Source organism: Rhineura floridana, chromosome 16, assembly GCF_030035675.1.
Source record: "Rhineura floridana isolate rRhiFlo1 chromosome 16, rRhiFlo1.hap2, whole genome shotgun sequence".
Classification (NCBI taxonomy): domain Eukaryota; kingdom Metazoa; phylum Chordata; class Lepidosauria; order Squamata; family Rhineuridae; genus Rhineura; species Rhineura floridana.
Window position 1 is genome coordinate 17650232 of NC_084495.1, and position 15339 is coordinate 17665570.

Below are 15339 nucleotides of genomic sequence, written 5' to 3' on the forward strand. Positions count from 1 at the left end.
GGATCCAGAGGGGATCCCGGAAATTACAGGCCAGTTAGCTTAACTTCTGTCCCTGGAAAACTGGTAGAAAGTATTATTAAAGCTAGATTAACTAAGCACATAGAAGAACAAGCCTTGCTGAAGCAGAGCCAGCATGGCTTCTGCAAGGGAAAGTCCTGTCTCAGTAACCTATTAGAATTCTTTGAGAGTGTCAACAAGCATATAGATAGAGGTGATCCAGTGGACATAGTGTACTTAGACTTTCAAAAAGCGTTTGACAAGGTACCTCACCAAAGGCTTCTGAGGAAGCTTAGCAGTCGTGGAATAAGAGGAGAGGTCCTCTTGTGGATAAGAAATTGGTTAAGAAGCAGACAGCAGAGAGTAGGAATAAACGGACAGTTCTCCCAATGGAGGGCTGTAGAAAGTGGAGTCCCTCAAGGATCGGTATTGGGACCTGTACTTTTCAACTTGTTCATTAATGACCTAGAATTAGGAGTGAGCAGTGAAGTGGCCAAGTTTGCTGACGACACAAAATTGTTCAGGGTTGTTAAAACAAAAAGGGATTGCGAAGAGCTCCAAAAAGACCTCTCCAAACTGAGTGAATGGGCAGAAAAATGGCAAATACAATTCAATATAAACAAGTGTAAAATTATGCATATTGGAGCAAAAAATCTTAATTTCACATATACGCTCATGGGGTCTGAACTGGCGGTGACCGACCAGGAGAGAGACCTCGGGGTTGTAGTGGACAGCACGATGAAAATGTTGACCCAGTGTGCGGCAGCTGTGAAAAAGGCAAATTCCATGCTAGCGATAATTAGGAAAGGTATTGAAAATAAAACAGCCAATATCATAATGCCGTTGTATAAATCTATGGTGCGGCCGCATTTGGAATACTGTGTACAGTTCTGGTCGCCTCATCTCAAAAAGGATATTATAGAGTTGGAAAAGGTTCAGAAGAGGGCAACCAGAATGATCGAGGGGATGGAGCGACTCCCTTACGAGGAAAGGTTGCAGCATTTGGGGCTTTTTAGTTTAGAGAAAAGGCGGGTCAGAGGAGACATGATAGAAGTGTATAAAATTATGCATGGCATTGAGAAAGTGGATAGAGAAAAGTTCTTCTCCCTCTCTCATAATACTAGAACTCGTGGACATTCAAAGAAGCTGAATGTTGGAAGATTCAGGACAGACAAAAGGAAGTACTTCTTTACTCAGCGCATAGTTAAACTATGGAATTTGCTCCCACAAGATGCAGTAATGGCCACCAGCTTGGATGGCTTTAAAAGAAGATTAGACAAATTCATGGAGGACAGGGCTATCAATGGCTACTAGCCATGATGGCTGTGCTCTGCCACCCTAGTCAGAGGCAGCATGCTTCTGAAAACCAGTTGCCGGAAGCCTCAGGAGGGGAGAGTGTTCTTGCACTCGGGTCCTGCTTGCGGGCTTCCCCCAGGCACCTGGTTGGCCACTGTGAGAACAGGATGCTGGACTAGATGGGCCACTGGCCTGATCCAGCAGGCTCTTCTTATGTTCTTATGTTCTTATGACCCTAATCCCCTTCCCAATAGCTCCCAGCACTCTTTGGTAGCTCTTTAAACGGTTGATTCTTAGATGCAAGAAAGCACATTGTCTAGTCTTTCCTAAGAATGGAAGAGCATTACATTCAGTTCTCTATATTCCTGCAGCAGTTTGCAAAGTTGTTTTTTTTAAAAAAAAAAAAACCTTGTGACAATTTGTCAGTATTTTAGTGCAAATTTCTCCTAATATATACATTGGTGTGTGTTATTTTCACTGATATATGCACTTTCATGCACACTTCCCCTAATACACATAATTTGTACACATAATTTGGCTGGAGAACTGCACTTCAGAGAAATTCAGAGAAGTGCAAGTTTCTACAAACTATGTTTCAGTTTGCACATTGGCTCGATAAGTGCGAATTACATAGTTTCTCATTAAAATCCATAGTTCTAGCCATGAGCAGGAGCCCAATGGGGCTTGATGGATTCCTGAAGGTGGCTCTCTCAGGCAGATAGGGTCAGACTTAAGTTGAGGACCTTGGATGGCCCCAAGCAACTTGAAAAGTGGAGGAACAGACCTCTGGCTTAGAGTTCAGCACTCCATCATCTCTCAGTCAGCTCCTGACCTGTGCTTTCCCCCCTTTGATGTGAGCAGGCAATGGGAAACATGAGAAGCCTGGCATGAAAGGGTCTGCTTCCTCAGGGGACCATGGCTCAGGCTTTGTTACTAACATCTAAAGCAACTCAGGACCAGTCACCAGAAAGACTACCTGCACCTGTATAGACCCGTAAGATCACTTAGATCACGTGGAAAAATTATACTTGTGATGTTGCACTCTGCAGAATATCACCGGGCAGTGACCCCAAAACAGGCATTTTCTGCCATTGTCCCTACACTGGGATGCCCTTCCCTCTTCTGTTGGTGAAGTGTCATCCACCAGTGGCTTCAAATGTCTTGTGAAGAGAGATGATTTTCTCCAGGCTTTCCTTGATCCATACATTTTAACACTGTTATTAACGAAATTACTAGTTTTATAATACTGTTGTACTGGTTTTTGTATTTTGTGTGCTGCTTAGAAATTTTTAAATATGAAGCAGTTTAGAAATGTTTTTAAATAAACATCTATGGGTTCCAGTCTGGATCAAGGCACCCACAACATTCCACCTTGTCCGTCATCTATTATTTCTACATGGCGCAGCCTGGTGCTTTATCAGAAGAATAAGCCCTGGGCACAAGAGACAAGACTTCCTCAGCCCATTTGGTTTCACACTTGATATTTCACTCAAAGAATGGCATGCATGCAATGGACATCTGAACCTAGCCTACCTCACAGGGTAGTTGTGAGGATTAAACTGGGATAACCCTAGGTGTGTTGCCCTGAGGTCCATGGGAGAAGGATGGGATACAAATGTGTTCATAAAATTTTATCTATTAAAAGCCATTTCTCAACACGGTGTCACGCTTTAGTATCGCCAAGAGCTAGAACCAGGATGGGATATACAGATGGCACTGGTAAAGCCCCAATTCATTTACAGCCTAGGATGTAGGATCAGGAGACCCTCCTTCTGGAAGATCAAACATGAGGGAGGGAAGGAGTGAGTGAGCAGATGTTAAAAATAAAAACTTGATTAGCTTTATTCAGACAACTACATCCAGAGAATAAAAAATGAGGCAAAGATCAGCCATTTCTTACAGATGTATATTTCACAATGAAATGAAATCACACAATAGCTTTTCAAACCACGCACCGGTTTGCTTCATGAAATGTATAACAACCATTTTATGACCTATTTGTCAGCTCATGCCCTTCACAATCTTTCTGAAGCCCAGATGGAATGGAGCGTAGGAAGCTGCTTTATATTGGATCAGACTATTGGTCTATATGGCTCATTATTGTCTACAGCGTTTAGCAGTGGCTCGGCAGGGTTTCAGGCAGGTGCCTCTTCCAGTAGATTATGGGGATTGAATTGGGGACCTTCTGCATACGAAGTAGATGCTCACTGCTTCATGGATCACTGAACTATGAATGGAGCTCAGAATTGTCACCATATTGATGATGCCACCCCAAATCTCTGGACAACATCTCACACAGATGTTAAGCAGCATGGGGAAAACCTTGTGGAACCCCCTGCAAGCTGAAGGCCAGAGTTACGAACACTGGCCGTTGCCACCATGCTTGATGTCTACTTGCCAAGGATGATCAGCACCAACATAAATCAGTGCCCCCTAATACACATACCTACCAGGTAGTCCAGTAGGATGCCATGTTCATTGATGTAAAAACGATTAGATGTCTAGCAGAACTGACAGCAATATATTCCTTTTGCCTTAACTCCAGCAGAGAAGTGCACAGTGACACAGTTACTGTAGACACGGAAGCAAGTTCAACTGTTGCATCAGTGGGGTCTCCTAATGCATCCCTTTGCTGGCAAAGGACCTTAGCTCAGTGGCAGAGAATCAGTCTTGCTTGCAGAAGATCCCCAGGTTCAATCCCTGGCATCTCTAAGTAAATGTGGGGGGAAATCCTGCTTTGAAACCCTGGAGAGCCACTCTCAGTCAGACAGTACTGACCCAGATGGTCCAGTCAGGGCCGGCTCCAGGAATGCAGGGGCCCTCGGGCATTAGCTTGCCCCGAGCCCCTCCACTCCCCTTTCGCGATCCCGCGGATTGCAAGACAAGACCTTCCGAGCCACCCGCCACCCCCTGCCATCCCCCCCCCGCTTCACCTGCCTTCCTCTGCTATTCATTGCGGCTGCGAGCACTGCGCGCACAGGGTTGCCATCAATCAAGATGGCAGCCGAGGTTTCCGTAAGGGACTGAAGTCTCTGCCGCCATCTTGATTGATGGCAACCCTGCACGTGCAGTGCGCGCAGCCGCAAAGAACAGCAGAGAAAGGTAGGTGAAGCGGGGGGGATGGCGGGTGGCTTGGAAGGTTTTGTCTTACGATCTGCGGCATGGCTCGTGCCGTGGATCACAGAAGGGAAGTGGAGGGCCCCTCAGAGTCCCCCCAGGGGCTCCTGTAGCTTCAGGGCCCTCGGGCCAGTGCCCAACCTGGCTGCCCCTTAGAACCAGCCCTGGGTCCAGTGATCTGATTCAGTATGAGACAACTTTCTGTGTTTCTCTATACTTGAAATTGATGCCTATGGGAAAGAATAAAGAGTAGAGGTATTGTTCCAATAAGCCTCTCACCCCTGGCATTGAAAGGTCTGGCCCTCGCTGTCTGGGATGCAGCAAGTGTCTGTGCATAGAGACACAATATACCTCCATGCATACACACTCAGGGCTCCTTGTATCATACTAGCCATTCTTCCCCACTAGAGATGTAAGAGGGCATCATTTTCCATTGTCCCCTTTGTCTGTTGCATGCGGCGCTGTTTCCCTTCCACTACAGTTCATCTTCCACCAAAAAACTGACATTCCTTGTCTCGCCATCTGCTGTGGTGAAATTATATAACTTCACATCATTTATGTAATTAAAGGTCTTTGTGTCATTCCACCCAACTCATTTCAATGCAAAGGAAACACAGCGCAAATGGAAGGCAAAATGGAATAAATTATGCATCATTTGTGGACTGAAAGCAGCAACAGCAAACACTGATCATATTTGCTGTACTGATTTCCTTTCCAGACAGGGGATGAATAAGCAGACATCAGCAATGTCTCAATTCTCCAACATCCCTACTCCATGCCCACCTGACTTATCATAAAGGGGGGGGCGCTTTGCTAGTAATAAATTAGAAACTTCCTGGTGCAACCAAAAGCACCCTGCAGCTGCATCTCCTTTTTCCACCCCATAACTGATGGTAACTGAGGAAAGCTCCTGTACGGGTAATTTGTACAGCTTGAGCTGCCTGTCTGATTAAACATAATGCGGAATGGTCCCTGAAGCAGTGTCATCATGACATAGGCTGTCTTGCAGAAACAATACATTTCCTTTAGTGTCAGTATCTTCTTACCATGAAGGATAAACTGGCCCTTTGAGGCTCTCCCTCACAGTGAGCACAAGAGAATGTTCAAGTAGATCTGGGTTGTTACAAAAGGAAGAGGCCATAGGTCAGTGCCAGAGCATCTGCCTTGCATGCAGAAGGTCCCAGGTTCAATCCCCAAAGTCTCCAGGTAGGGCTGGGGTGGTCCCCCCTCTGAAATTCTGGAGAGTTGCTGCCAGACAGGGTGGACAATACTGAGCTAGATGGACCAGTAGCCTGACTTACTATAAGGTAGCTTCCAAAAATCCTATGGACTACATAGCCCTGCTAGCTGGGTCTGATGGGAATTGTAGTCCAAAATATCTCTGTAGAGCGCCAGGTTGCTGAAGGCTGTCCTTGATTGTATCCTTGCCTGTTTGTTGCCCGTTTATAAGGTAGGTTTCAACGTATTGTAACTGGACGTCCGTCCTAAATAGAAAATGTAGCCAAAGCTATCTTGTTCTCGATACAGACCAGTGCATCTAGACAAACTGAATAAAAACAGCATATAAATTCCCAACTTTTGTCTTCTTTTAATGAGATGATGCTCTGTACTCCAGCGTACAGAAGATGACTGAAGTAGTTTCTGGTGAAAAAGAAGTTGCTTATTGTTTAATTTTATTTACATTTGTGCTCCTTATTTTGAAGTACTGTCCCCCCAAACAAACCCTCTTCATTTTCATGTGCATATTGGCTGGAAGCACCAACATTAGCTTTTCTGTTTGAGGATCAAGGGAACAGGAAGGTTTTAGAAAAGACGTTAGTTTCAGCTGTCAGGTAGATTTCACACATTTTTCTCCAGTTGAGAAAAGAAGCCTGTTTTCCTCTTAAGTTGGAAATCTCTCCAGTGGTGCAGCGATGCAGCAGTGGTTATGCCACTCCCTCTCTCATCCTAACCATTCCTATGTAGATGCAATGGCTCACATCGGATTGGGGCTTTAAGGCATTTTGTATGGCTTTGTGCTAAAACTGAGTGGCAAATGTAAGTTCCTTTTTTAAAAAAAGCACTATGAACAAGTTCTCAACATTCTTATCCAACTTGCTGCTGAACCCTTGCAGAGTTTACATTGCTCGTCATGAGCTGCAGAGCAACTGGGCTCTTGCAAGAAGCTCTGTTTGAAATGAATGCTGAGCTGAAAGTTCATATGTGAAAACCTAATGGCACAAATTTTGGGTAGTGCAAACTCCTCCCCTCAAAAAAACCTCACAATCCTGAAGATGCAAATCTTAGCACTGCCTTTTCACTCAGAAATATCTTTTTCTGAGATAGATAAAATCATGAACATTAAGCTGAAGAAGAATTCTGTGCAAGCCTTAAAAGTCACATACTTCATTGTGAAAAGAAGCTGATCAGATTATTATTTTATTGACTTTGTGAGTTTAATTCAGCATTGTGTGAAGAGTTTCATTTATTTCATGGACTATTCAATCAAGCTCCTCCTGTGTACTAAGAGGCAGCCAACTCATTCTGTAAGTGTGGATCATTTTGCTGCAATCCAATAGACACTTAACATGGGAGTAAGTCCCATTGAACCCGGTGGAGCTTACTTTTGAGTAGACATGTATTGGATTGCAGCCTTATCACTCAGAAACGTCTTTTTGTTACTAAAACTGCACCATCTTTGCACACGAGGGAGATTTCAGCAGTCTTGGGGGGAACCACAAGGTTTGCAGAAGTACAAACCCCCCCAACTTTTATTTATTTATTTATTGCATTTGTGTACCACCCCATAGCCGAAGCTCTCTGGCTGGTTTACAACAATTACAAACATTAAAAACAAATATACAAATTTAAAAACACATTTTTAAAAAGCAATATAAAAACATATGCTAAAATGCCTGGGAGAAGAGGAAAGTCTTGACCTGGCGCTGAAAAGACAACAGTGTTGGCGTCATTCCATAATTTGGGGGCCACCACTGAGAAGGCCCTCTCCCTTGTTGCCATCCTCCGAGCTTCCCTCGGAGTAGGCACCCAGACGAGGGCCTTCGATGTTGAGCGTAGAGTGCATCTGCCAGCCTAGAATACTGACGGAGCAAAGCCAAAACCCATGAATATTAATCAGGGTGGACCCCTTACCTGAAGGCTGCCCTCCAGATCAAGGCTTTTTCGCCTTCTGAAAACCCTTCAACCCCTCAGCTCTAGAGCAGTTGGTAAAAGCATGGGAGCCAGTGCAGATGGAACACTCATATCTAAATTTACACAAGTTCCTGTTGCAAAAGCACTTAGCACTGAACTCCCAACAGAGCAGGCGGGGTTGAATCCCCTGCCCTGTGGACCCACAGGAAGGTGCCACAGTGGCAGACTGACCCAGTAAATGCCCACTATCTACCTTATCCCCTTGCACGGGTCAAGCTGCAGTCATGAACTGCAACCACAACCTGGGTCCTTTCTGTCACAAAAAATCCTAGGCAGTGGGGAAGGAAACCAAAAACAGCTCTGTGAGGACTGTGAATATTCAGTAGTCACAAGGGATGGGCGAGAAATTTGATTCAGTTTGCATTTAAAGGTGAACCTACCAAATGTACACTTTCTGAAACAATAAGCAAACCAAAACACAGTCGTCTTTTGAAATTCACTCTTCTCTGAATTTTTCAGTGGAGTTTGCCAGGCAAGTAGTAACATACAAAAATGCATATACTATGGTAAAGTGTGTATAAAGATGCACATTACTGAAAATAACATGTCAAAGATGTATGGGATATTGCTTTGCAAAAATGTTTGTAGTGGGCAAAATTGCATACTAAACAGTGTGTATTAGGAGAAAGTCGCACAAGAAAGCTGATGAATTTTTACAAGGACTTTTTTAAAAAATGGCAAAATGATGCAGAAATGTGGAGAACTGAATTTAATATTGGGGAAAAAAATGAGAGGAACCAAAATTTGACAGATTCTGTTGGGGGAAAAGGAAAGAGAATGAAAAGGGATGTTTGTTTGCTATCTGGAACCCTAAACAGGCACATGCCACACTGCTGTATTTAGTTGCAGGTTCTGCTTCTTTATATATTATTAACCGCCTGTTGGATATTAATCATTGCTTATGTTATTCTTTCACAGGGGATGTATATCAAGTCAACATATGATGGGCTCCATGTAATCACTGGAACGACGGAAAACGTAGGTTTCGTTCATTTGATCATCTTTTTGTTGTTGTTCTGTCTCCGTGAGTTGAATGTTGCAACTGTTTTACTGAGTATCCTCTCTGGACAGAGTCAGCTATGCTTTGCTTTGTTTGTTTCAGTAGGGCATGAACTGGAAATGTTTCCAGTAAATTATGTTGTGGGTTTTTTCTCTAGCTAACTTCCACATGAAACAGAGAAAGTTACATAAATAGCATCTATTTTTTAGATAGAAAGAAAGAAAGAAAGATTCTGAACAGCGCATAGACAGACACTCCTGGATTGTTCCTAGTGGCTGTAACAGAACTACTAGAGGAGAGAAGGATTGCTATAATTATGGGTTCTGGCCTAGACTTTTGGACTGCACTAGATACAAGCCCTGATACTGAATATAAAATGGGTGGGTCGGTTGCCACACCTCAGTTCCCAGACAACAATTGTTCTGGTCCGGGAGTGGAGGAGGGGTAGAAAGAAGCATCCTGTGGTTGCCTAGCAACTGTAGGATGTTCTCTCCAACATCTGAAACCATGTACTATGCAATGGCTTGGCACTGTACATGCTACAAACCAGAGGTCACATAGAAGAAGCGCAGTGGGGAGGGGATCATAATTGTTGGATCCACAATGAGTCATATGGCCAGAGAAGTTCCAGCTGGGGCTAAGAAGCACAGAGTGGCTTGGTTTCTTTTCTGTTTCACTATACCTGCTCCAGGCTAGCATAGCTTGTGGGCCCAGGTGAAGCCCCTCTCAGTGGGATGGAGACACTTTCGATCTAGCAAATTCATGGGCAGCTCCTCCACCCTGCCCTGCCCCCATAATCTCTGTTTTGGGACCCTGTACTTTATATCATTGTTGAAAGCACCAGAGGCTGGAGCTTCTAAACAGTCGCACTTTCCACAGGTGAGGCAGAAGTGTCCCCAGGAGCGGAACTGTCCCCTGTCAACAGAGGTCAGCAGTGGTCAGGGGAGAACCACCTCCATTATTTCCTAACCTTGGGATGGGAAACCTTTTTGGCTCCATGGGGCCCTACCCCCATGGGCCAATTTTGACAGGGTCATCCACCTGTTAATCACATAATGTCATAATGATGTCAGATGATTGGCAGGCAGGCTGCCCCACCCATGTGTCTAAATCCCTTGCACAGCGGTTCCCAAGGGCTCCTGCGAAGCTAACCCAGCAGGCTTTGGTTCTCCTGCCCATTAGCTGATGGTGAGGGGGGGGTAGAGATGAAGCCTGCTTTTCCTCACCAGTGCAGAGTCAGGAGTGCACTTTAAGGTTCCCAGTTGTGCATTGGGAGCTGTATCTCTACCTGTCCCACATTTTATAGAATCATAGAGTAGTAGAGTTGGAAGGGGCCTATAAGGCCATCGAGTCCAGCCCCCTGCTCAATGCAGGAATCCAAATCAAAGCATTCCTAACAGATGTCTGTCACACATGATGGCAGGTGGGTGTAGTTTGGGGAAAAGAAACCTGACTCACTAGCAGCAAAGATCAGGAAGCTAGAATTGCACTGTTAGAGGCGATCCATTGAAATCTTCTTAAGACTGACTAACCTAAGTCCTGTTGATTTTAGCATGTCTATTCTAAGCAGTCTACTCAACAGAAATAATGCCCTGGAAAAAATATATCATGGTGTTAAATGAAGGGGTTAGTTCAATTCTGAAGGTTGATGGAATCAGGCCCTCGGTAATGGAGATGAAAATGAAAACTTAGTAATGGTCAGACTTCATACCTGTGACTTATTACATAATTTATAATTTTCCATTGCAGAAAGGAGCTCAGTTGGAGCCTTGGAATCCTAAGTTAGCCATTGAACTGTGATGCATGAGCAAAGTTTCCTCGCTTGCCATTTTGTTTATTAAGCATTTTACATCAATCACTTTTTTGTGATTACCTAGACATGAAAGTGGTGATGATATACAAACTCTCAGCCAATTCACATAGTTCTGGTGGGGTTGGATCTACTGTACACCAGGGATGGCCACTTGGCAGACCTTAGGCCAGATCTGGCCTCAGACCAAGTTTAATCGGGGCCAGTTGCTCTATCAGAGCGTTTCTGACAGTTCTACCTATAGTGAAAAAGAAAAGAGACTGTGTGTCATATTTCATGTAATCTGTAATGTACTCAGTGGTGATGGCTGATGCCCATTGGGACTAGTGGGACAGAGGTCAGGAAGACCAACAGGAGGTGGAGGCAGCTCTCAACTAATTCTGGTTTTGGCCTACCTGCTGAGTTCTACAAGGGGCAGCGCTGAGACTAAGAAGCCGGAGGAAGATGGCAAACAGTGCCACCTCTTAGACTGGTTGTAAGTAAGGAGGTAGGCAGGTGGGAGCTGGAGGCAGGCTAAGCTTTGTGGAGCAATGCCCCACTTGCCCTCATGGACCAGCCTCCACTGATTTTACTGCTGTTCTGGAAAGGAAAGAGTCTGCTGTCAGTCTGCCTATTCAACGGAAGGGTTGTAGCTCAGTGGTAGAGCATCTGCCTTGCATGCAGCTTCAATCCCTGGCATCTCCAGGTAGGGCTGGGGGACACTCCCTGTCTGAAAAACTGGAGAGCTACTGCCAGCCAGAGCAAACAGTTCGAAGACAGATGAACCAATGGGTCTAAGGCAGCTTCCTAATGTAGTAACAGTAAGGGGGTATTTGAACAAGCAGAAGTTAACTCATGTCTGTGACCCATTGGTAGATAAGACTTGGCTGGTGTTGATAGATGCCTAGATTATGGCATGTTCTACGTATGAGTGCCTGATGGAGAATTTCTCCCCCAAGGGTGAGGGGTCTTTGCTTTCAGTGCTGCCAGAGAGTTTTACTTGCTACGCTGGGACATTAGACAGGGCCTTCTTGGCAATTGCTCCCCAATTTGGAACTCTCTCTCTGTCCCTAGAGGTGTGGATGGCAATGACATTGTTGGCCTTCTGTCATCTAGTCAAGATCTATCTGTTCTTCCAGGCTTTGGGAGGAAGAGTTTAGTCTGCTCTGAGTTTTTTATACTGATTGCTTTGATTTTAAATTTTATCTGGCTTTAATCCATATTTTTAATATTGAAAACCATCTTGGGGCCTTTGGTGGAAAGCGGTCTAAAACTCACATAAATAATATAATAAATCAATAAATATGGGGGTTCAGTTTAGTCCCCATCCCTTGGCCTTCCATCATTTAGTGATCTTTTTCTACTGGCAGATTTTTGCTGAACTGACACATTGACATTTTTCTGGGTCTGTTTTCTCTGCTATGCCCCTGTAATTTAATTGGATTTAAGGGGGGGAAAGCTATTGGAATTGTGATGATTTGTTTTTAAATATGTTGTGAGCTGCCTTGAGTCTATGGGGAAATGTATTTATTCAGAACATTTATTGACTACCAGACAACAAAGTCCTCTAGGCAGTTCACATACATAGTTAATACACAATTGAGATATTATTAAAACATTAAATAAGGCTGTGTACAAACCATATGTTAAAAGCACATGGCTTCTCCAAAAACAATCCTGGGAACTGTAGTTAACCCCTCACAGAGCTACAATTCCCAGTACCCTTAGAAAAACTATTATTCCCAGGAATCTTTGGGGGAAGCCATATGCTTTAAATGTATGGTGTGTGCACAAGCTAAAACATTTAAAACACATAAAAGATATTTAAAATACTAAAAACCAGCTAATTCATTTTCCTAACTAAAAACCAGCACAAGTTGCATAACAGAAGTTTCTGTTAGGCAGGATATAAATATTTTTTAGTAAGTGCATAAAAGAAGCACCCTAATGCAGTCCAAATGCAGCACCTGCCAAAAAAACTGAAATCTGTACTCTGAATAGTCTACAAATCATGAATACTTGCTTAGACTCCTTATGCATAATTCCTTATGCATAGTGTATTCTGATTTTGTCATGAAATGGAAATGGACTGCCTTCAAGTTGATTCCGACTTACGGCAACCCTATGAACAGGGTTTTCATGATAAGCGGTATTCAGAGGGGGTTTTCTATTGCCTCCCTCTGAGGCTGAGAGGCACTGACCGGCCCAAAGTCCCCCAGTGAGCTTAATGGCTGTGTGGGGATTTGAACCCTGGTCTCCCAGGTCGTAGTCCAACACTCAGGGGATAATCTCTCCAACTGTTTGCAGATCTGAATGCCTGATCTCTGGAAATCCTGTTTAGTCGAATGGCTGTGATTTAACTGGTGCTTCTGTGATTTAACCTGGCATTGTCTATGTATTTCCCCCCAACTGTATAGAGCTGGGGTAGGACACCTGAAGCTGGTGTAGGGGATGTGACCTTCCAAGCCTCTCTATCCAGCCCTCAGAACTCTTCCCAGGCCACACCTCCTCTCTAGGCCACACTCCTCATTGGCCCTGCTCCATGCCCTCCACAATTGCTTTTGCCTGACTGGAATGTGACAATGCCTCTTGCTGGCCAGGATGGAGAGGTGGGCAGGGGTGTCTGAATTGTGTATGGCTGCTGCAATGTTGCCTTCTGAGTAACAGTAAGAGTTGTATAGAACCAGTGCGGTATAGTTGTTAGACTAGGGGCCTTGGAAGACCAGGGTTCAAATTCCTGCTTGGCCATAAGCTCACTGGGGAACCTTGGGCCAGTCACTGTGTCTCAGCCTAACCTACTTCACAAGGTTCCTTCACAAGGGCTCCTGCCGGGAGGAAGGGCAGGATAAAATCTATCTATCTATATCTATCTATCTATAAGATTGTTATGAGGATAAACTCAGGAGGGGGAGGGCAATGTTTGTACACCACCTTGAGCTCCTTGGGGGAAAGGTGGGATATAAATGTAGTAAAAATAAATAAATAAATAAATTGATTGCTCTGCCCACATTTATTTATTTAAGACATTACAGATAACCTAGCAATGTTTTTTTAGTGAGGCAGTGTTGACCATTCAGCACATAGACAACTTCTGAATCTGTCGCAAGTCCATTGTCTGGCTGGCCCATTTTGCAGCCATCCTATAGTTCTCACTGCATCTCTGACACATTTCCAAAACTGTGTGGTGTATTGGTGTGAGGAACTCTTAACTGGAGCATCTGTGGCCATGCTGGCTAGGTCTGATATGAGTTGTAGTCCAAAACAGCTTGAGGGCACCAGGTCAGTGAAGGCTGAGACCTTTGTTGCTGTGAACAGATTATTAAGGTCACTTTTAATTGAACAGTGACAGGAATGAGCTCAGCCTCCTCCAATTTGTGTCTTCTTCACTTCCCCCACCCACCCCCAACTTCCAAAATATAATCTCATTGGTGATTGTTATAAAGTTCCATTTCAAAGCCTCTGGCTTAATGAAGCATATCTGGGTCCAGGAAATTAAATGGGCTTATAAAATAGCATTATATAATTATGCATTAAGCTACAAAACAGCACTAACTACAGATGCAAAGAGTCCGTTTAGTTCAGGCACTCGGTCCTCGCCTGTTAGTGAGGATTTATACCCTCTAAATTTAAAACTTTAAAAATGGTTAAACCAAAGCCCTGAAAAGGACAGTGAAGAAAGTGAGGCAGTAAACAAGCAACATCATGATGGCCCAGAAAACTCCATGTGATAAGACTTGACACAGCATGAGAGGATGGAAAAGGCTAGCCACCCCATTGGCAAGTCAGGGGCCACATTCAAACTAGTATTCTACATGAAAAAGTCATGGTTTCTCCCAAAGGATCCTGGGAAGTGTAGCTTGTGAAGGGTGCTGAGAGTTGTTGGGAGACCCTCTATTCCCCTCACAAGCCTGCAATTCTGAGAGTTCCCTAGGAAGAGGGACTGACTGTGAAACTACCTGAGGAACTGTTGCTCTGTGAGGAAAATAGGGTTCTCCTAACAACTCTTTACACACCTAATGATAGAAAGATTAATGGGGAACCAAGACTGCTTAACTGAAGAGATCTCAGAAGGTCTCTGAGGATGAGAAGGGAACTGCCAGGTTGTGGGCCGGATGTGTCCTATGCCACCTTTTGGATCCAGAGTGCAGCCTCCCCTCCTCAAACCCAACCCCAATCCCCTGCATCATCATCATCACCCCTTGAGAGCATATGGAGAGCCCTTCTGAATCAGACCCAAAGGCCCATCTAGCCCAGCATCCTGTTCTCACAGTGGCTGATCAGATGCCTATGGGAATCATAGAATTATAGAATAGTAGAGTTGGAAGGGACCTATAAAGCCATCAAGTCCAACCCCCTGCTTAACGCAGGAATCCAAATCAAAGCATTCCTGACAGATGGCTGTCCAGCTGCCTCTTGAATGCCTCCAGTGTCGGAGAGCCCACTTCCTCTCTAGGTAATTGGTTCCATTGTCGTATGGCTCTAACAATTAGGAAGTTTTTCCTGATGTTCAGTCAAAATCTGGCTTCCTGCAACTTGAGCCCATTATTCCATGTCCTGCACTCTGGGACGATCGAGAAGAGATCTTGGCCCTCCTCTGTGTGACAACCTTTCATGTACTTGAAGAGTGCTATCATATCTCCCCTCAGTCTTCTCTTCTCCAGGCTAAACACACCCAGTTCTTTCAGTCTCTCCTCATAGGGCTTTGTTTCCAGTCCCCTGATCATCCTTGTTGCCCTCCTCTGAACCTGTTCAAGTTTGTCTGCATCCTTCTTGAAGTGTGGAGACCAGAACTGGACGCAGTATTCAAGATGAGACCTAACCAGTGCTGAATAGACAGGAACTAATACTTCACGTGATTTAGAAACTATAGTTCTGTTAATGCAGCCTAAATTAGCATTTGCCTTTTTTGCAGCCACACTGCACTGTTGGCTCATATTCAGCTTGTGAT

The 15339-nt window shown here is 44.4% G+C and overlaps 1 protein-coding gene across 2 annotated transcripts in view; it reads left to right on the forward strand.

Annotated features, from left to right (window-relative positions):
* LOC133371393 (connector enhancer of kinase suppressor of ras 2-like) overlaps positions 1 to 15339 on the forward strand; it is a 463521-nt gene that overhangs the window by 245147 nt on the left and 203035 nt on the right. For both annotated transcript variants that reach the window (XM_061598777.1, XM_061598778.1), the window contains exon 7: positions 8521 to 8580. In XM_061598777.1, the coding sequence (XP_061454761.1) occupies positions 8521 to 8580 (60 nt within the window). The remainder of the gene's footprint in view (positions 1 to 8520; positions 8581 to 15339) is intronic.